The 23,707-nt window shown below is 32.3% G+C and overlaps 1 protein-coding gene across 3 annotated transcripts in view; it reads right to left on the bottom strand.

The window, feature by feature from the left end:
- Positions 1-23,707, bottom strand: part of LOC124425367 (hemicentin-2-like) — a 29,899-nt gene continuing 6,192 nt past the window's right edge. For all 3 annotated transcript variants that reach the window (XM_046965630.1, XM_046965629.1, XM_046965628.1), the window contains exons 3-10: positions 8,327-8,671; positions 7,276-7,590; positions 6,845-6,996; positions 6,597-6,741; positions 5,914-6,207; positions 5,243-5,632; positions 3,564-3,875; positions 1-1,145 (exon numbers count right to left, since the gene is read on the bottom strand). In XM_046965630.1, the coding sequence (XP_046821586.1) occupies positions 541-1,145; positions 3,564-3,875; positions 5,243-5,632; positions 5,914-6,207; positions 6,597-6,741; positions 6,845-6,996; positions 7,276-7,590; positions 8,327-8,671 (2,558 nt within the window). In that variant the 3' untranslated portion in view covers positions 1-540. The remainder of the gene's footprint in view (positions 1,146-3,563; positions 3,876-5,242; positions 5,633-5,913; positions 6,208-6,596; positions 6,742-6,844; positions 6,997-7,275; positions 7,591-8,326; positions 8,672-23,707) is intronic.

Here is a 23,707-nt window from a genome sequence, read left to right as displayed (position 1 = left end):
TTATTACACAACGAGATTTATTATCCATATATACAAACGTTTACATAAACTCTCGAGGAGCTGAAAAATGAAATGAAAAACGAATGTGATACCAGTCGTAACCTTATGAATCCAATAAACTGTTTTTTTTAATTTTTCCATATTGAGGCGACAATTAGGAGAAATGTGTATCGAAAAGTCGAAAATCAAAGGTATTATAAATACGAGGAATCTTAAACGACGAGAGATTTATTGTCTATTTACAAACGCGATCCTTCGGGAAGTGATATTAGATTCTTTGAACAATTATCCTAAATTCTAAAAGGAAGGACTGAAGAAGAAACAGGGCATTGGGATAAAGACGCGATAAAAGGGATAGGACAATGAACCTTAGCGATATTTATTGTCTCTATGTACAAACGTCGAGTGAACAACGTATGGTACGAGGATTGAAATAGTCAAAATGGTTCTACCATACAGGCATGCGCTCACAGAATGACTCATTCTCTCTCTCTCTCTCTCTCTCTCTCTCTCTCTCTCTTTCTATTTTTAGTCAATCATTTATATACAACTTTCCTGAACACGAAGACTCCTCGTATAGATATCATGAGTACGATGAACCGGTAACGTGCTAGGTCGAGCTGGACTAAGGCTCCTTTCGGATCCTCCTCTCTCAACGTAACCGTTTGGGTAGATCCAGGAATCCTTCGCTCGTAGAACCGAGGATGGCGAAGGAAAATCAAGCTCCTCGAGGCAACCAAAGTCTTTCGTTCTATTCGCTCCACTTGGCGCATAGTTTGGCTCGAAAATGTCGGGTCGTTGCTCTAAGAGCTTGTTTGGTATCAAGTCCGGATCGTCGTCGGGTAATTCTGTTGGCATTCCACTGCTACGTTCTTTAAACTCATCTCTTATGTCCTTGCTAGTAGTATTACTTGTCATCATAGCACCGGCCACACCGGGCATAGTAGTAGTTGTTGCTAACATTCGATTATCTTTACTCTCATATTGAACCACTTCTGTTAATGTCTTTATACCTTGCATCGGATGATTCCGACGATAGAGAGTTAAAGTTATTCCAACAATAAGGATGCACACCGCTGTTATACCGCCGGCAAAGCAAGCCACCAATAGACTGTAATCTGTAGTTTCTTCGGAAGTGCCACGACCTTGGAAGAATTAAATCAATAATAGACTAAGTTACACATAGAATATTGTATTGAGATAGATGTATGATAATTAACGTAGTGGGATTTATAAAAAAAAAAAAAAGAAAAAAAAAATTAAAGAAAAATAAAAGAAAAATAAAAAACAAAAAAAAGGAGAGAGGAAGAAAGAAAACACTAAGGATTTAAGGAATATTTAGTTAACGTTGATTAGAAAGATTCGTTCGAATTCTTTTCTTTTTTTTTTTTTTCCTTTTTTCTTCTTCTTCTTCTACGTCTTCTTTTTCTTCGTCGAAACGATTTTCTTGAATTGACTCTAAGAGAAATCGAAAAATCAAACTGACGACTAATTTGTACCCACGGCGAGTTGCGAGGAAAAGACTGCAACGTAATCGAAGCAAAGTCTATGAGCTAAGATTGGCTCGTCTTCGAAAGGATCGTTCTTCTTATCGAAAAGGACGAGAAGGAAGAAAAGAAAAGGATGGAGAAGAAAAGGAAGAAAGAGGGTTCTCTCGTCCGAACGCTTGCCGATCTCGGACAGACGTGTCCGGTAAGCGGAATTCGCTTTTTCTCTCTGTTATTGGATCACGAAGGAAACGCAGGTAGATTCCGGAAGCGAAGATTAAGAGGAAACGGAGAACCGGTTCGCGGAGAACGATGACCTTTTTGGAATTCAGAAAACGCTGTGGCTTGTTAGCCTCTTCTGAAGGATTCCTACGTGTTTACCTACTTCTACGTATGTATGTATATATGTATGTATGTATGTAAGTATGTATGTATGTATCTATGAAAAATATATACGTTCGTTTATACATACGCGATGTCCTCTGAGAGGATTCTTTTTGAGAATACGAAAAAAGATGGCTTTTCGAATGTTAAATATACTTATTTATCTTAAATCGTTTTATTCCCCTAATAATAATATTCTAATACAAATTATCTCTTGATATTTTGTCATATAAAAAATTAGAAAGTATATCAGTTAATATAATCGTCGTGACACCGTTTTACATTCATATTCGCTTACGTTGAACATATTATCATATTAACTAGTTTTATGGCTATTTAAGAAAAAAAAGAGAAAAAAAAAAAGAAAAAAAAAAGATCACAATTGGTGGTAAGCCACGATTCAATCGAGAACGCAAAACGAGCAAGAAGAGGCTCGAAGAGCGAGCGAATGCTCTTGAAAGAAGAACTCGCACACGCGTACCTTCTCATAAAACGGAATCGTATCGCGTAACCGATATGAATTACGCATGAGGATGGAAATTAAAGACGATAAATGCGGCCGAGAATGAGGAGAGCTACTCGGCTCGTTTATGCGATTTTAATTCAGCCCTTACGATGGATGTTACCGAAGGAGGCTCGCGTGAGAGGAGAAAAAAGAAAGAAAAATTCTTTCTTTTTCATTTTTACCTCTCCACTATTACTCTTCCTCGTAATGAGAAAGAGAAAGGAGAGAAAAGAAAGGGAAACGAGTATAATAGTAACAAAAGTAAACAAGAACGTTGAAGGATGTTCTCGATCCTGTTGCTACAAGCGACGCACGACTTGACGTCCTTTTCTCTCTCTCTCTCTCTCTCTCTCTCTTCATTCAACAATATACTCATTATTTCTTATTAAAATGATTCGTTAACGTTTGCCACTCCGTAACAGAAGAAATTTTTTTTATTATCTGAATGGAAATTAACAGCGATATTCTTTTTGATACTCCGTAATGACATTTATCGAAACTCAAATACTCGATTGTCAGACATTGATCATATAATTAAGATATCGACAATATAATTTATGGAATCTTTTAATTATAACTTTATGTTAATATTAAACTATACCGCTTAAAGTTAGATAACACTTTATACTTTGTCGATAACACTTTGCTCCCTGTCAAACTTTTAAGACTCTCGCAATAAATAACTAATTATTCATACATATATGTAATAACGGGCAGCCTCTCTACAGTGGTCCGAAACTATAATATATTTTATTTATACACGTCATTTATGATCTCAATTATCAAGATATTACGAAGTGATGTCAATCTTTATACATGTAATATTAGAAATAAATATTGCAAAAAGAGACAAATGATTGATAAAGATCTTAAAGGAAGGTATATACGAAGAATTGATTTTAAATGAAGATTTGTCAATTATAATCGTCTTTTCTTCGAAGAAAGCTTAACAAATGTCACTTTCAAATACATCATTCAGTTCACGCTGATATATATATATATATATAGAATTCTATATATAGAATTCTTATATATATATACAAAATCTCCATTCGTTTCACGATAAAAGGCATAAATCTTGTATCTGTCTTTTTATGCCATTAAAAAGATTGTATTATCGGAAGGATCGGAAAGGTTGGAAATAATTGATGAAAAAGGATCCAGGTATGTTTCTTTTTTTTTCTCACCTGTTGTATACATGGCGACTCCTTTGAGAGAAACAGGTTCAAGGACGACGGGATCGCTTCGACCTTTTGCATTTACGGCATAAAGATGTAGCCTATAATTGCAACCTGGTTCCAATCCTGATACCTCAAAGACCGGGCCAGTTGATCTATCCGTGTGATTCAAGTAAATAGTATTTACATGATAAACGTTATCCTCGCTGTAAACCTCCAACTCGTAATTAGTCAACGGCAGACCACCGTCAAATCCCTCGGAGCATCTGACGATCAACCAATCGGCGTCCCTCGGGTCGGTAGCTTTAAAGTCTTCGTGTCCTGTTTTACATAGACGCGTGCTTATCTACACGGACGATTCTCATGAGACAACAAAACTCTTGCAGTTTAATCACGGCAAAAACGAAATGGACTAATTTACGTTAATGAAGTGAACTCAAAAGTAATGGGATTAAAATTAGAAGTTTGATAATACGTATTAATCGGTATCCATGAACAACCGAACAAATCAACTCATTTATTTAGAATGATCATTTATCATTTTCGATTCAACATAAGAATCGTCTTTTTCTTTAATCCATCGCTTTTATATATCGTTCATACTTTTTATATGATATAAAATCCTAAAATCCGAAAAAAATTCAAATGGAACTTGATAAAGCCTAGCGATATCGTTGCGTTCACACTGGATACTTTTTAAACTCTCGAACAGACACACGTTCCTCGTTCACTATCGTCGTTCAATAGAAAGGTGTAAATCGACGTTAACGACTTTTTTCTCTTTCTCTTCTTTTTCTCTTTTTTCTTGTCCTTTCGTAAGATTTCGAAGATAGTACGATAAAAAAAAAAAAAAAAAAAAAAAAGAAAAAAGGAAAAAAGAGTGAATCCCATCGTTCCCGGGAGCGCATTCGTCAAAACTATTAAAAAGTATTTATCCTTCGGGAGTAAAGAAACAAAGAGGGAACATCGCGAGGTAGTCGAAGTTACGAAACCGGTAGCACCTGACCTACATTGCAAAATGCTGTGCCGTCGAAATCCGAACACTTGTTTCTCAGCACTTAGCTGCTCCCCTTCCAAGCAGAGCGGCAGCTCTTTCATCCGACAACGGCAGCGTACACAACGCTGCTGACTCTACGGAAAAAACGTCAGTGATGTGCGACCATTTCTTTCGACGTGACGTGGCAGCAGCAGTAGAAATACAGAGAAATAGAAAGAAGAAAAAGAGAAAAGACATTTCTCGGTCGACTGTTTGCGTTTTTCACTGGCTAAACTACCCTATCGTCTTTAATAGACGTCCTAAAAGACAAATTTCAAGAGAATTCACATTCGCGATAACCGTTTTAATCTTAAACACAATTTAGAGGCATTACCTACTTTTCAAATTAACACAAATTAGCACGAATTTTTTTATTAAATATTAAAAGGCTAAAGTTATTGAAGTACCTTCATTCATAATTCACTTATTCAATTCATATTCATAAATAATGTTGTAAAGGGTGAATAAAAAATTAAATAGAACCCCATGAAAAATAATATAGTTAGCCAATTAATCATAAATGTTTAACTATATTGATAAAAATAAGAAAATAATGAGTAATTCTTAATCGCTGGCATGTAAGAAAAAATATCGATTTATATAAACTTGGCTTAGTAGCCAACACGATAGGAAGATAGAGCAGGTCACTTACCCATTCGATAGGAGAAGGCTCCGGTCGATTGTACGTATGTACAATTCTGCAGTGGGTATGGCTTCCCAGCTACAATGATCTGAAAAAGACAGGGCGTTTTCTGCAGCCCTATACGATTTCTCGCCCAGCAAGCTATCGTCCCATAGTCCATGTCGTTCGACGGCGTGTAATTCATTCTGGAGCCGTGCCAATGGCTCGTGACGAGGCTCAACGGTTTGACCTGCGTGAATCGGTTCGCCGGCACGTTCATCAGTTCGCCGGAGTTGTTGAACGTCCATTGAAAGGTCGTAGGAGGTGGTTTCGATTGTACACCGCAAACGAGAGATATCGTCTCGTGCTTTAACGCGCCTACCACTTGTGTTGATGAGCCTTCTTTGCAAATTGGGGCATCTAAAATATTAACAAAAAATCATTTTTTCATCTTGATTAGATCGATCCAATTAACAATCATTAATAATAATCAGAATGAGATTTATTATTGTAATAAATAATAAGATTATATGTCGTTCAAATCATCCCACTCATCTCCCATAAATCTAAATACAATCTTCTCTATTTCAAATAATATTATATAAAAAGTCATTAAATATAAAGATATTAATTTATACGTATAAAAATGATTAACGTTCACTTTTTATTCCTTATATATTTTTGTTAAATGATCAACTTACACATTATCTCTAAAGTAACTGGTCTACTGGTAGATTTTCCTTCAAGATTGGTAGCCATACACGAATACTCGCCAGCCGAACTTCTAGTTACACTCTGCAAAACCAAAGAATTACCACCAGGAAGTATGATCCCGGCTGTCGCGTTCTGATGTAATTCTTTGCCGTCCTTGAACCAGGCCAACTTGTAAGCTTTTGGATTGGCCCGGACGTCGCACTCGAAGTAGACGTCGTCACCCTCGTTTATATCGTTCGCCCGCAAACTCGAGCCCAATTTGATCGTGACCACTGGAGCGTCTGTAAGCCGCAAACGCGATAAATCGATCCCACTGAACTCCAATGTCCCACAAATATTTTCTCCTCGCGTGAAATCATCTTATGCGCCATTCAATTTCATTCTATACACATATAAATCATTCTTAACCATAAACATTTTTTTTTCCACTCTATTTCTCTGTTCGCTCAATTAACACTTATGTCGAATTGAAAAAGAAAAGAATTACTCTATTTATAAATATATTCGCACTAAAGTGATACAAAAATAAAATAATATTTAATAATAATAATAATAATAATAATAATAATAATAATAATATAAGTTAATAGCGATATAATAATATTTCTTACCGTTGACGATTTTAATAATATTCAACGTTTAATGATTATTACTATATATTTTCACTTACAATGAACGAGCAATCGCCATCTATCTTCCAAGGCACTGTCAGGTACAACAGGATTTTCGGCACGACAAGTCAAATACTTTCCTTCGTCCTCGATTGTAGGAACATAACTCAGCACACTTCTCGTTATGTTCGGACTATCTGCAAACTATGAAGAACTCAGTATCTAAGCTCGTATAAGACGAAACAATATTCGTTATATAGATAACGTCTGATATTTCGCGTAGCAGTTTAATAGCAATTGCACTCACATTTCTAGCCATATGCTTCACTTGATGCGTCCCTTTCCACCAAGTTATAATGGCTTCCGGTCTTGAACCAGAACTCGCACATTCTATTTCGTACGTTCTTAATGCCGATATGTGATTTCGTTTGTTTGTTATATTCACTATTAATGGTTTTACTAAAATAAAAATAAGAACTCGAATATATTAACTCGTCTCTCAAAATGATATTCCAGTCTGCAAAAATATCAAAAGATTTCACGGAATTGCACGAAATTAATAATCATATGATTCTGAAAAAAAAACAATTAAAAAAATAAAAAAATAAAAAAATAAAAAAATAAAAAAAAAGACAAAGAAAGATAGAAAAATAGAAAACAAATATAAAAAATCTTGAAAATCATTTTTACACTCTACAAGCTAGAAGATATTCAATAGAGATATAAAAAAAAACTCACGATTAACGTCGAGAATAATCTCGGATGTTAACGGAGACATAAGTTGTGTATTGCTCGCTCTGCAAATCAACCTAGCCCTTAAAAAATCCCTTGTAACTCGCGATACATCCAAACGATTTATAGTAACGTCTCCATGCTCTAACGTGTACGTATCGTCGAGTAATTTTCCTTCAAAATACCAAGTGACCCTCGGTGGTGGCGTGCCTCCGATCACCTCGCACAATAGCGTCATCTCGCTACCCTCGTTAAAGGGTTGTAATATCTTCGCCAGAACTTTACTCGAGCCCATGTAGATCACCGGTTTCTTTGATGGCACTATTGTTCGATAAAAAGAAAAAAAAGGGCCGACGATTAATCGGCGCAATCAGGTTAACAAAAATATTTATTTTTTCATGGAACTAACAAGTTAACGAAGAATTATAGAAGCATTTTATTTTTAAACGCTTTTAAAATCACAGGGGTATATAATCAAACTAGAAATACAATATAAATCAATTAAATAAAAGAATGAGCGTTGAAATTAAAAAGTAAAGTTTAACCAACAATGAGAAATCTTCAAACAACTATCTCGATTCATAATAACATTGGTTGATTCAACGTTTTAATAAAACTAGAAAGGAAAGTTAGCCATCTCTTTGACTGATCCAATCGAGAAAATGAAAATGCGGCTAGCCGCAGATGAGGTCAACACCTGTTGAACGGTTACTGCGTTCGATTAATTAATTCGAAATCGCGTTGCCCTTCGCCTACCAAAAGCTAGTCAAACTCGTTACGCGATGACCCGTCTTCGTTCTCTTTTACGCTTCATTAATGAGATCCATTCGACTTAGCAACTTTCCTTCTTCCAGTTAAATAGACTACTTCTTCTAAACTTTCCTCTACTTTCCCTCTACGAAATATTTGAAATATCGCGGTCTTTTCGAATTCTTCGGGTTAATGAGTTTGTAATTTTCACGAAGAATAACAAAACACTTGACCTACATCGTATGAAAAAGAAAATTGGAAGAAAAGTGGAAAAGGAAGTGATAAGGACAGGATCGATTAAGCTCACCTATAACGGTGAGGTTGATCTTCTGATTCTTCGTTGGGCTATCCTTAAAGTCCACTCTACATGTATATACTCCTCCGTCGGTCGATTGCAAAGGATCGATCTCTAGTTCAGCTGGCATCACGTTTGTCCTCATAGTCGCTCTTTCCCCAAATACATATGGATCCGACCAAAGCTTTGCTTGACCTACGGCTCTACCGCGGGCATCCACACTGTATATTGGCTCGCCTTCCTTCCCGTCTTTGTACCAAAAGACCATGATAACCATCTCGTCTTTCGTCGGTGGCTCGATATCGCAAGGTATTTGCGCTTTGAAACCGGCCACTGCCGTTATGTCTAATACGGGAACTGGAAAATCGAATGGCTCGTAACTTTTCTCATTCCTTCAAGTCGTTCCCGAAGGATTTAATATTTCTTCGATATCGAAATACGTCTTCAATTTACTCCTTCGTCTTTATTCTTTAATTACGTATTTTCTTAGATTAAGTCAAAACTGTCATTTTGACATTTGAAATAACAAACTTTAATCGAAATTTCTTCATGTCTTCTCTTCTCTCGTCATATTATTAATTAACACTTTTTATTATCCGAAGAAAATCTTGAAATGTAATTGTTACACGTAAATCATACCCGTTTGTATTTATTTTAAATGTGTATTAACGTCAGCGAACAAAGTAACAAAGGCATTAAAGTTTTTATTTTCTATTTAATTCGACTATATCTTTTGATCTAGGAAAACGATCAAATTCGTAAGGAAGTAAGGAATCACGTGGTAAAGGCTGTTAGTACTAGACTTGAAAAACAAGACACGTAGCTGAGTTACTTCGTTAGAGGCAAAGCGAAGACACGGAACCGATATCTCTTTGGTCGTTCGCGCAACGTTCGCAAAGAAATGGTAGATTTTCTTGTCGGAACCGCAAATTTCGAGTTTTAGTCAATACCTTTAGTGCGAGTGGTACGACTTAACTGCAAATTGTTGGGACTCCGGTCAACTTATTTGTATTCCGTTTATTTGTTGCTTTCTATGTTAAATTATTATAGAAACGTGTTCTATTGATAGACGAAAAAATAAATAAATAAATAAAATAAAAAAGACGAAAAGGGAACAAAAAAGCGAATGAAACAAATTTTACAAAATATCGTCTCTTATCAGAAACAAATGTATGTAAAAATTTCTCTACATCTATTTGCATATTTGTAACTATCCCTCGATAAACAATCAACTTGAGCTTTTTCTTTTTTTTTCTTTCTTTTTTTTTTTCCCCCAAAATACATAAATCTGTCAAAAACTGTCGCTCGAGAAGGCAAATAAAAATATTTGATGAAATTTGTTGTTTCCGAAGATTAATAGACAACGTTCAGACACCTAATCAATAAAACACACCATAGATACATTTCATTTCAGAATCGATCGAACTTTTTATCTGCATAACACACGAAGGTTATTTCCTCTCGCTACGTTTAGCTCCCTATCATCCATTATTATTTTACGAACAGCAGAACAACATTTCTCGAGCGACTCTATGGAAATGTTAATAATATCGGTATAATTCACGTTTCGCGACAGTCGTTACGAGGTCAGTCGTTAGCGACTCGATTACGACCTTGCGACTTTAATTTCCCTTCTCCTTAACTCCCATTCATATCTATCGTTCTTACGTCCTTCCTCGTCATTTTAAATACCTTAAAATATATCTTCACTCGAACAAAATCGCGAGATACGTCAATCGAAAATATTATTTTTTCATTTTTATTATCTCATTTTAACAATAATTCATGTTCATTCGTACAATAAGAAAAACGTATCAATTTGTTATTGATATTTTTAACAATTTAACACGTCTCTCCATTTTCTTATTATTTGTTATTATTTCTTTATTATTTGTTACTAAATAATAATAATAAACGAAAGATAACCCATCAAAACATGCCATTATAATGAGCTATCTAAAATAGCAAATATAATAATAATGGATTTGTTAACGCTGTCTGTAATTTAGATCTATGATCGCTTTGTACTTGCTTACACATATACCAGGCATGAGCACATACACACTCCCACACACACACATCTTCGCTAGTGTATGTATATACGTATAATCATCGTTCATGTCGTCAGATATAATCGCTTGTTAGCGTTTCAAGTGTACTGTATATTAGGCGAATCCATAATCCGAATTCATGGATGACGCTCGTTACAACTAGTTCTATAAGAATTAAAATATAATACATAATAATGTATGGATAAGCGTACCTTTATCATAAGTTTTATTCCCTCTGGACGATCTAAAATAACGAGTCGACGTGTTTGCAAGCTCATTTGCAAATAACAAACATGACGGTGCGAGTCCAACCAGGAAGCAAATGGATCAATTAAGCTATTATCAAACTTAACGATATGGAAATAACAATAACAATAACGAAATTATATAAAAGGCAATTATGATTAAATCGTGTAATTTTGTATAAATGAAAAGGAGAAAAAAAAAAAGAGAGAAAAAAAAAAAGAAATAATAATAAAAAAGGAAAAAAGAAAAACGAACAAATATTAATGTAAAGAAATAAGTGAAACGTTAAACGAAAGACCGCTTCAGTCTTTTTTATCGATCGTTACGTCAGAAGAGAAAGAAACAGTTATGAACAAGGTGGATGAAAAGGAAATAAAAGAAACGTAAAGGAAAAAGAAAGAAAAAAAAAAAAAACCTCCCGATGATAAATGTGAAGAGTTAAAGAACCTCGTAACTTGAAGCTCGCACGATCTATATTAAATTAATTCTATGTTGAATCATCGTAAGGGGAATGTTAACGAGAGTCGAACGAATTCCTGCCAATTATCCATCCATAAATTATCCATAGTTGACATGCAAGGAGTATAGTCATTAATGATCAGACATTACAAGCAAGAAAATGTTCTACGAATAGCGGTTGAACGATCAAACGAGCACGAAAAAAAAAAATCTACGAGTACCATTAACTTTATCTTACAAATAGTTAAGCAGAAAAGACAGTTATTTCCGTGAATAACATTGTTATCGTGATAGTTTAGACAGGACTATAAATTGTCTACTTGTATAAAGAACGTTATAAAGAAAAATTAATTGGTTCCAAAGTAAAATACTTGTACGCTTTCGTTCTTACATTTTTCTTTTACATTGTTTCAATATAACGGGACACCTTTTAGAATCATACTGTATATTTAGGGGAAAATGATCTAATTATCTTTGAAAGTAATTTATATTACATTATTTAACTAGCTAGATGGTCTAATAATCCCATCAGCTTTCCACAAACCTAACATTTACCTATAGCCCCATTTATATATGTTGATTATTCTCTCATAGCAATCTACGTGCTATCAGTGTTGAAGGTTTAAAAATCATCGAAAATGATTAACCAAACTTATAAAAAATTCATTTTTTCTCTTTTCCCTGGACTTAAATATTTTCTTGATTTGAAGCATCAGCTCGAAAGATTAATGTTTCGAGTGAATCTCTTTGATTTCTTTTATAAGATATCAAGTATTTTTACTTACAGAATTCATCTTCGTTGTATCCTATCAATTTTTCTTTAGGATTTTTCTCTCTTTTCTTTTTTTTTTCTTTTCCTTTTTATTTTTTAATTTCTTCCTAAAACATATATAAAATTCTTGCATCTGACGTATCTTTCTTTTATTACTTTTATTTGTTAATGTACTATGTAGAATTTTTCAATCTACATTTTCAAATATCTCTTTAAATCCCGTTTTTAATCTTCCTGTAAGCTTTGAAAGAAAAAAAAAAAAAAAAAAATGTAATAATGACAAAAGCGAATGACTTTCAGATGAATTAAATGTACACGTGGTCATGTTACTGGACCGAATTTCCTGATTAATGCCGTTCATCCGTCGTATCTTTAGTTTCGTTTCAGTCTACCTTATAATTGAATTTTATGATACATCAAGCAGAGGATTACATATTTTCTTTTGTTAGAGAAGTTTCTCGCAACCGCTATTTCTATAAATTGCACGACAACATTTCTCCTTCTAATCTTTCTATGTAATATATGTTTCTTTTGTAAAAGGAATCTTATGTGTTTCAAAAAAAAAAAAAAGCATAAATCATTTGGAAAGTAAAAATAACGTAAGTACTTATATATTTAATTATAAATTTATGAAGTATGTATATATATATATATATATATGCATTAACTATAGCACAATTTTAGAATTAATTATAATTAAAAATTATTTCTATGAACAAATTCACATGATTTTATTCATTACATTTTTACATTTTACTTTATCTTTCATTGTTTCCTCTTGTCAAATATATCCTTTTTACGTATAAATGAAAGAAAATTAATTTTTCTATAATAAAAATATTAAATAAAATAATTCTTAAAATATATTCGATTCAATGATAAAATGAAAAGATGTTATGAATAATATTACAAAAAAAAATTCCATTGGATCATTAGTAAAATATATGAAAAAAAAAAAAAAAAGATAACAATTTTATTTTTTACACCGTCATTGACAAAATTTTCAAAGATATATACGAAATTACGATACCGAACGATAAAAATTTTTTAGGCTGATCGTACCAAACGACCAAGTTATACAATATATATATATATATATATATATATATATACTCTCCCATGTAAACGTCCGAATATTATCTTTGGACATATCTAGTATCGTGAAGTGTTACTTCAACTAGTATCTAGTATCGTGAAGTGCTACAGCGACTGTATAGTGTATACATTGGAAACAAACCGAAGCACCGACAGTTAGGTAAATAGATGGGTAGATAGAACGTAGAGCCGAATACATTTGAAGCTTAGATCGAGACATTAGATGTGTCGTTCCTAGAAACATACATATATACATACGCATACGCACACATTTATGTACATATACACGAAATAATTTCCTGTCTCCTAATTACATAATTAATCTTGAACCGATATCTTCGATAATCTATTAACATTCACAACTCACCGTTCTTTGTTTCTTCTCTAGGAATATCGAATATTAGAAACAACGAATATTTTATAAATGTACAAAACTATTGAAGATCATTCAATTGAAACAAAGATATAATTTCTATAAACATATTAGTAATAGAAAAAAAATATTTTATTATTAAAATATTATTAATATTTCATTATTATTATAGAACGATAAATAATTTTTATATCATAAATATATTCCTATAAATCCGCATATATAATATTATATATATATATATATATATATATATATATATATATATATGTATAATATTACATTATATCTTTCCATATGAATTATCTTGAATCATCTCATCCATTACAACGTCAAAATAGTTCAAGCTGGCCTCGACTATCATTGACGTTGACAATATTAGTTCAAAAAAGCGTGCACAAAATCACGTGGGTTGTTTTATGCGTATTTTCGCTTCGATGGTAACAACTGAAAAAAGAGAGCGATTTGCCGATCCATCGAACCGGGAATTATGCTAATATTTTACTTCTTATATCTATACTATATTTAATGTTATCGATAAAATAACAAATATTTATTATCTATAGAATCGTCTATCAAAATATCGACAATTACTTCAGCACAAATTTGCATGTGTTTGCTTAATATTATATCCAAGATGCTTAGTATTCCAAACGTAAACGACGTTTGCATATTCTTGCTAGAATCTACTTCAAGGAGAACCAAGGAATGACTCATATAACTTGCCCAGATAGATAAGACGATACATGAAATTATAACAAAGAATATTCCTTCGAAAATTAAAAATCAACAAGGCTCCAATTATTCTCGAAAAATTTCAAGTAAAAAGATCTCTAAATATATAATATATATTTTTACAAATGATTAATTGATCATTATTTATAATGTCCGGTCATTACAAATAATAATTAAAAACGACCGCGCAGCCTAATAATTAATTTCTTTTACTGACCATTTAAGGACATTTGTCCTTTTAAGGAGAAAATTACTAATCCCCTTTGAGCAATTTGATCTAAAAAAAACAAAAGAAAAGAAAAAAAAAAAGAAGAGAGAAAAAAATAAAAATAATGTACCTTAGCATCAAGCATTATTAATTTTTGTGAATTATTTCAATGGATTTTCAAATAAAACAATTTCATATTATATACGGATCATATTAATAAAATAATATATTTCTATATAACATGTTTCGAATATGCATAATCATTGACTGTTTTATTCGTTATTATTCATAATGCTTGTATTAATCACTTACAATTAATTCATAATACACTGTAATAAATTTCAGTGTTAGGATTATATCTTTTTATATAGTTTTCTGTAATAAACTTATTACACTATTCGATTTTATTTTATATCAATTTTTTATTAAATTTTCAATTTTAAAAAATTCTAAATATCATTTTAGATAACTAATTAGATGGTATGGAAAATGGATATCACGTTTTCTTCTCAATGTTCTTAGCGCTATATATCGGCTCAAGTCAAGATTCTTCTTTCTTTTCTTTCTCAATATGATATTGAAAAATTCCTTATAAGAGAATACTAGAAAATTTCTTACGAATGAAAAGAAAAAAAAAACAAAAAAAAACAAGAAAAAGAATTAAAATGTCCGACAAAATTAACTACAGTACTTGCAAGATCAATTTGCAATTCGATGCTAAATGCAATGCGCACCCATGACGCAAATCGGATCGCAGTCGGATTATTACTCCTCTACTCTTCTCTCCCCCACAAACACCTCTACAGCTTCTAATACTATCAAAAAGGAATCATTATTATCAGTTTGTCCGATGATAGCAGTATTCATATTGATCAATGATAAATTATGACAAATAATGTGAAATTTATTACTCTGCCCGATTTTGTTTGTCATTATTCATAACGACTGGGCATTATAAATAATACCCGTATTAATCACTCATATCATAATGTATATATATATATATATATATATATATATATATATATATATATATATTATATACATACATTATATATATTGAATTAAAACAACAAATAAACTATGATTTTATTCTTATCGAAAACAAAAGAATATATATATATATATATATATTCTTTTGTATTAAATATTATTATTATTATATGTATTATACATTTTTATATTATATATATAATATATATATTAAACAAAAGCATGTTTAATTAATCATTGCCTTAATATACTCATCCTTCAACTTTCAATTTATGCGAATTCCATCATCAAAGAAAGAACGCCATTCATATAAAAAAAAATATTTCATTTAATAAAGTATGAATAAAAATGTGAATTATTCTTTTCATATCGTCTATTAATTGCGACAAAGAAAAGATCCCTCGTTTCTTGAAGACAATAGAACGCGTTTCCAAAAGACAAACTTGAACGATCGGACGTAAATATATAAGAGGGGATTTAAACGAATCGAAAGATTCATGAATCGACATTAGTGATTCTCAGAAAGACGAAGAACGTCTTTAGCTTTTAAACAGAAAAGAAGATACGATGGATTTTTAAACAAAGACAAAAGTCGAGAATCTCGTGAGTTTTCTTCATCGAGATAATTGATTTGAAGATCTTAAAGATTTTCCTCAATTCGAATAATCACTTCGATGAAATGATGTAAGCTATTCCAGCGTCGATTCAAATGCTATGACATCGGCGCCAAGCTTCAATTCCATGAAACTATATAACTGATGAATAAGAAAGAAAACAACAAACATATAAAAATTGCGATATTAGGGGATGGTAAATGCTTGGACGATCGATTGACCAAATGAATCCGGCTTCTTCGAGGATAAAACGAAAGAAAAGAAAGTCCGACTATCTCGAGCTCTTTTTCTCTTTCATTCGCTTCTTTCCTTCCTCTCTCTCTCTCTCTCTCTTTTTTTCTCCTTTTTATCAGTTTCTTTCGATTCTCAATATAATCTCTTTCTCTTTTCTTCTTTCAGCTCCATATCCACGGTATGAGACAATCGCGAATCCATGAACAATTGCACGGATCAATCAGTTTACTACTGAACTATAGTGTTTTCTTATCCCTTCTCTCTCTCTCTCTCTCTCTCTCTCTCTCACTACTTTTTTATTTTTTTCTTCTTCTTAACATTCCTATTACTCTATATATTGTACTTTAGTTATTTCAACTTTACTTATATATGTACATACTATCAGTATCTTGTCCAAATCAGATATATCCATTTGAAAGAAGAGAAGAAAGATCGTTCTCTGTTAAGAGGAGGTAAAATGTCTTTTCTAAAAGAGTTCTAGTAAGAGCCAGGGTCACGACCTATGCTCCATCGGAAATCTCCTTCTTCCGATCGGACGTAGAAAGCAGGATCACACACCTCAGATATATATGATTTCAAACTGGATCCTATTCGAGGATCGAGGGATAGAGATAATGCAAGATATCGTGAACGATATATAAGAAGCTAAGGGAAAAAGGGCGAGTTCTGAGTTTCTTTCGAAGGACTTATGATAATTAACGGGCAGTAGTTTTGTTTCGATAAGAACCAAAGGAACGTCTTTTCCGTTCGTTGACCCTTTTATGAATATAAATTTTAAAATTAATACTGATGCCATAATATATGATCTAATGAAAATATAAAATATATAAATTATATATTTTGTAAATAAATTATATATTATAAAAAAAAAATAATTTCAATAATCTTAAAATAATATCGAATTTATTACTAGGCTTAATAGTTTAATTCCTTTAAGCTTTATTTACAATTTAAAAATTATACCTTTTTTTCTTGAACTTGTTTATCACATTTTATCGCGATCTTATTTTTTATATTTTTTCGCATTGAATAAAAATTTCTTACACACGCACACACCAACGATCAAATTATCATTAATTCACAATTAAACTACCACAAATGCAGCTATGTCTAAATAAAATAACCACGTTTCATAAATTTTTTATTTAAAATCGATATGAGAATAAAGTTGATAGCGAATCGATTTTTAGCGAAGCGATTTTTAGCGAAGCTAAAACGCTACGTTAATTAGTCTGAGAAAAAAAAAAAGCTAATGATCTTCCGAAACGATAAATCTTTTACTTTATATGCAAATCTCTCTTTATCTTCTTCAGTATTTATATGAATTATGATATTGCAACGAGTACTATATTACTATATCAAATTATAAATGATTCTTTAAATTTGCAAATACAAATGAAAGAAATTAAATAAAATAATAACAATCTTCAACTAATAATTTTTATAATTTTACGCATATTACACAATACTTCTCTTCTTTATCTAATATATTAAGACAAATATGAATCATTTTAAGCTCGTCGCATAGAGCTCATCGAATCCTTTTTATTTGTGGAAACTTGACGTTCACAGAAAACACGTTTGACTAATTAGAGGTCTCGTACAAAAGAGTAGAAATAAATTAGAACGCGCGAGACAGCAAGAGAATTAGATTCCAAGAAATCTCGAAAGGTAAAACTGGTCAACAAGAGAGAAGGAAAAGCACAAAATAAAAAAAAAGAAGAAGGAGAAAGAAAGGAGGTCCTAGCTAATGGCCGCCAAGCCATCGATCTGTTGACCGTATTTACTAAGTATATTTAACATAAAAATATGACAATTTTTTGTGTTATGACAGATATATTAGTTCGTGTTATGCAAAAAAAGAAATTACCTCTTGCTTTTGTAAATGAAAATTTTAATAAAAGCTGAAAAATATTCGTGAATTTAAAACTTTTCATAATATTTTAAAGCAACAATGAAATAAATAAAAATCCATTAGACAGTCAACAATTATTGTTGTAAAAGGTTTTTTACGGGCGACTTAATATCCATACCTAATCCCTGTAACGTAACATTTGTCAATCCTTTTTCCTACCTTGTACGGATCAAAATATTCTAAAATGTTTTAAATTTAAGAATAATTTTTCGTTCCCATTAAAATTTTACTGAAATGGCAAAAGGAATTTTCATTTCTTCCATTACTAGTATATTCGACATTGCAGAAAAAAAAGATTATCATTTTATCTTAACAAATGTACTCGTTTAATACATATAACAAGTTTTAACGATAATATCAATGAATTTAATCAATAAAATTATTGATTTTTCAAGAAAAAAAAAAAAAAAAGAAAGAAAAAAAGAAAGAAAGAAGGAAAAAAAAAAGTAACTATTATTTCTTTACAATTTAATTCAATTTTACAATATACTCTGTGTTTGACGAGTACATTCGTCATCTCCTAATTTTTACTATATAACATAGATACACATTTTTAAAATAGACCTACACCAGTTAACAGGTTAATACGCAGCTACGGCTTTCGAAGTGGTCCATTAGTCACAGCTCGCCGGAGTTCCCAGCTAAATTTTCGTCTACTATGCTTTTCGTGGAACGGTCTCTAGCGAAAAGTTTGACCAGCCACGACCAGCCTGTACTGGTCTTTCCACAGAGAAAGAGTGAACAAGAGAGAGAGAGAGAGAGAGAGAGAGAGAGAGAGAGAGAAAGAGAGAAAGTCGTTCGTTAGTCCCAACACGGACTTTGAAATACCGTGCTCTCGTGTTTTCTCTCATACTACATATCGCTCGGCTGCTTCCAACTTATTTTGGCGAGAAAGAAGGAGAGAAATAGAACAAGTCATTGCTCATGCACCAACGTAAAAATAATCCTTAGATGTTCTCGATTCTCTATTCATTTTTTATTTTCCATCGGATCAACATTTTGAAATTTCACTAAAACCATCTGCCAATTTTTCTTTCAACGAATTACGAAAATATACTTCTGACAGGATTTCATCACAAACAGAATTTAATATAAAATTTGACGAAATCATTTTGAAGCTCTACATTATTAAATAATAAATATCGTATGAATTTATTTATTCTTAAATATTAAGACTTAAGTCTTATCGTTAATTATTACCATTGATTTCATTCTTTTTACAAATAATAATAAATAAATTCAAAAAGTTTGCGTTAATGACGATAAAAAAATTTTACGATAAATAATTTTATCGTAATATCTTATAATCAATATTATGATATAATAAAACCATATGGAATATGCGTGAACGTATAAAACGTGCCGACAAGTAGTCCGTGATCCAAAAGAAATAGTCGAAAAAGAAAGAGAATATTCGTTCTTCGGTACTAGAAAAGCAGATAGAAAGAATCTACGTGAAGCACGTGCGACGAGGGAAATCGGATCGAATAGTTTCCCATGCGAATCGAAAGCTTCGGTCGTGCTCTGGCAGCTACTGCTAAAGGGGATGACGCTCGACGTTACTTTATAAATGGAAAATGTTACGACATTGCATCAAGAGTAGATACGCCTACGAACGCGTGAAACAGAAGTGCGATGAGCTGGAAACGAGAAGATGGAGAGACGATGTCGTACTTTTACCAAATACGAATTTTTCTTTTTTGCCTTTTTCTATTTGTCTGTCGATTTTTTTTTATATCTCTCTTTCCCTCATTCTCTATCTCTCTCTATCTCTACTTCTCTCTCTCTCCCTCTCTCTCTCTCTCTCTCTCTCTCTCTCTCTCTCTATTTTATTTTCTATGTCCTTCTCTATTAAAAACTAATTAATATCAACGAATCGTCTTCAATCCAATGGATAACGACATTGATTCTTTTCGCTTTCGTTACGAAAGGACCGTACGTTTAAATGAAGAATGGTCTTTTTTATGTCAGCTCGGCTCGCTTTACAAACGTGGTTGAGGATTGAGAGGGTAGAATGTAACGTAACGTTCTGCACATATATAGAATGGAAAATGTTCTGGTATCGTGAGTATACAGGTAAACCACCAACGTATATCAGGGAAAAAAAATAGAGAAAGAAAAAGAGAAAGGGAGAAAGAGAGAGAGAGAGAGAGAGAGAGAGAGACGACATCGTATGCCCGGAAGCTCGAGCTACGGGAAGTTTCCGGTTATCTCGAATCACCGATCGTTACCGCGTATCTCGCATTGGACGTTGAAACCCATTTTTTCTCCTTTTTCCCTCTTTTTCTCTCTCACCCTCTCCCTCTCTCTCTCTCTCTCTCTCTTACTAGTAAAGCCCACGGCTATATAGACGAGAATGATATCCCAAGGGATCGTCTTTCCTTTTCTCTCTTATGGAACGTCGTGTGGCTCGTCCGTCTTGACTCTTTTTCTCTGTCTCTTTCTCTTTCTCTCTCTCTCTCTCTCTCTCTCTCTCTCTCTCTCTCTCTCTCTCTCTCTCTCTCTCTCTCTCTCTTACTCCGTCCGTCTTCACAAACTCGCATGCTCTCACGATTACACTTGTATTTTATTTCGAAGGGAGATGATCGTGGCATGGCGCATTTTATACTTTATGAACTGCGAAACGTCATATCTAATCCCTGATGCGTGAGCCAACGTGAGATAAAATCGATCATTCGTATTGGAATATAGCAATATTTAAAATAAGAATATCCTCAGGGAATCATTACTTATAAGCTTTATTCGCAAACGAATCAGTCCTATTTATATAAACTTTTATTTATTAATTATCATTTATAAATTGATTTAATAAATTAAATGTTTATCAAAAATGGGATGGAAAAATGTGATAAGAAATTTATAATATTGCTGGTATTTTAATTAAACTAAATACTCTGATAAACCATTTTTTCTCTCTCTCTCTCTCTCTCTCTCTCTCTCTTTCACACAAACTCTTTTATTCGAACATCATCGATATCTCTCCAAGCAAAGGTCTATTTATATCGTCGACAGACCAATGAGGAAATTCGGCTACTCGACTCGGCTTTAACGTGTTTCACCCTCGAGATTCGCGTGCCTATTAACGATAACTCTCTTCATTTTTCTCTTCTCGTCTGAATTTAGGACTCCACGGCAACGACCGACCTATTGCGTGTGAAATTCGTAATTACGATTCCCGTATAACTGTCAAGAAGTTTCGCGTTCTTCTCACGATCCATACAAAATGATAACACTTTCGAGATAAACTAGACTAGATCTTTTATCCCTCAATATGATAGCATTGAGAAAGTTGAAAGAAAGAAAGAAAAAAAAAAAAAAAAAGGAAAAGAAAAAGAAAGAATAAAACGAAAAACTTGAAGGACTGTTTGATTTTTAATTTATGAATAATTATAGACAATTATTCAACGTGTACATCATATATCTATTGTGAATCCGTAGAGACACTGGTCGATTACCGGGTCCGAGGTGGAGCCGTTATGTCAATTTGCATAATGCATCGATTAAATAAACGGGTTGCGGTCCTGTCCGATGTCGTCGAGTACGCGCTCGAGTCGTGGCTGCCGTGCACGCGGACCTACCGCAAAACAATTATTGACAGCCGAATTCTCCATGCCATTCGCGTTTTAGGCCGTGTCAAAATTAATAAGCGCCATGTCTTCTTTTCCCCCTTGATGTTGATAACGTATGTATAGAATATGGAACGTCCTGTATATTACGTTAGATCATTATTATGAGCATAATTGATTCGATGATTCTCGAGCACGTACACGTTGGCTATCTTAATACTCGAGATTCATAAATACTTTATATATTTATTTTTTTCTTTTTTCGTAATATTCGTTAATTAATTTTAATTATTGCATATCATTATTTTTTTCTTTTCTAATAATTTCGACGAATAAATTCTTTTAACTAATGAATTAAATTCAAATAATGTATACAGAGTGTCACGAAATCTCCAACCAATCGACAGAGAAAAAAATCACAAATTATGATGTCAAGAAATGTATTCGGATGGACCAATGAATTGCATCTCCACGATCAATTCATATGTTTGAAAATGTCTCACTTAGCAATGCGCTATCTTATTGTAAAATAATGCATGGATGCAACTCTTCTAGTTGTGAATAAACAGTGTTGCAGTATGTCCAGATAGATATTGAAAATCACTGTTGATTCAGTGAAAATCATATGTACAATACGTGGATAACAGACATAGACGATTTAAAAACAAGAATCGCAGCTGCTGTTGAATGAATTCGATGTGGACACGCTACAGCCTATACGACAACATTTGAATATTGACTGAATATTTTGCGTATCATTAATGATGCACATATATCAAATGTTTGTAACATTTTTACTTTGATAAAAGAAATTTCGGAAAATACAAGTTCTAAAAATTCTTCTATGATAATCCTATTATATATGCTGTCATAAATTTCATTCAAAGATAAAGTTTTACAAATAATTTTCGGACATCCCGTATATATAATAACATATTGCATATTACCCTCGGATACAATTAGCGATGACTGACGTTCAGCAACGTTGCTTTTCACATCATCAACCGATTAAAATCATTAAATTAACCGACCAAATTTTAGTAGAATCCAAAAGAAAGAATGACACAGAGAGAGAGAGAGAGAGAGAGAGAGAAAGAGAGAGAAAAGCTTGCTCCTATATCATTACTTCTACATATATCTAATATTTTTATCGCTATATGATGAAAATCGATAATATTAAAATGAATCAACATTTCATTTGATCTTATTTTAATGAAGTAATTTTAAAAATCTTTCAACAAATATAAAAGTTTACTTCATCCATAAAAATAAAGAAATATATTTTAAGAAATATAATTTAAACGAATATGCATGTAAAAGTTCATTCTACAATTCTATAATTCTCTATATTAATTTAACAAACAGTATTACGAAATGTTAATTTCTGTAACGAGTTTTATCGAAACAGTCATTCGAGTCAAATGTTTACAATCGTAAAGCAAACGTTTATATCGGTATCTTAGCAGTGTACTGAAAATGTCTAAATAGTATCTAAGCAACTAAAAGTTATCATTTGTGATCATATATAAAAAAGATAAAGACTAAAAGTTATCTCTCAATATGTCATGGTCGATCTTAATAATGTACAAACTATAAAAATTAGTCTATCTTTCTATTTAACAAAGAAAGGTGATCATAATATTATCAATAATAATTTACGTAAAAAAAGAATTATCTCTAAATTCATATCTCATATATACTAACAGAAGAAGCACGAATATAGAAACGATTGATAATCCTGTCGATATTAATATCCTGTATTATTCAATAACGAAATAACATATTTCCAATCGTGTAAACTGCTCATCTAATGTAAATATGAATATTCCTGTATCAAATTTGTACAAGATCCTTTTTATTAACGATAATCATATATCAAAGGTCGCACAAGATAAACAACCGAAATCGTTACTGATATTCATAAGAGGTCAAATAATAAAATCTTTAAAAATACTTATTAATAAAGTTGCTTTCAATGAATATACTATTATATAAACAGCTACGTAATAATCAGGCTAAAATTCATATTAATACATCGTTAGGTTATAGGAATGTTATCAAAGCTCTAAATGAAAATAACGTCAATTATTATGCATATCAATCTAAAAAAGATAAAGGCTATAAAGTAATTC

Source organism: Vespa crabro, chromosome 7, assembly GCF_910589235.1.
Source record: "Vespa crabro chromosome 7, iyVesCrab1.2, whole genome shotgun sequence".
Classification (NCBI taxonomy): Eukaryota; Metazoa; Arthropoda; class Insecta; order Hymenoptera; family Vespidae; genus Vespa; species Vespa crabro.
This window is presented reverse-complemented; position numbering and strand designations above follow the sequence as displayed.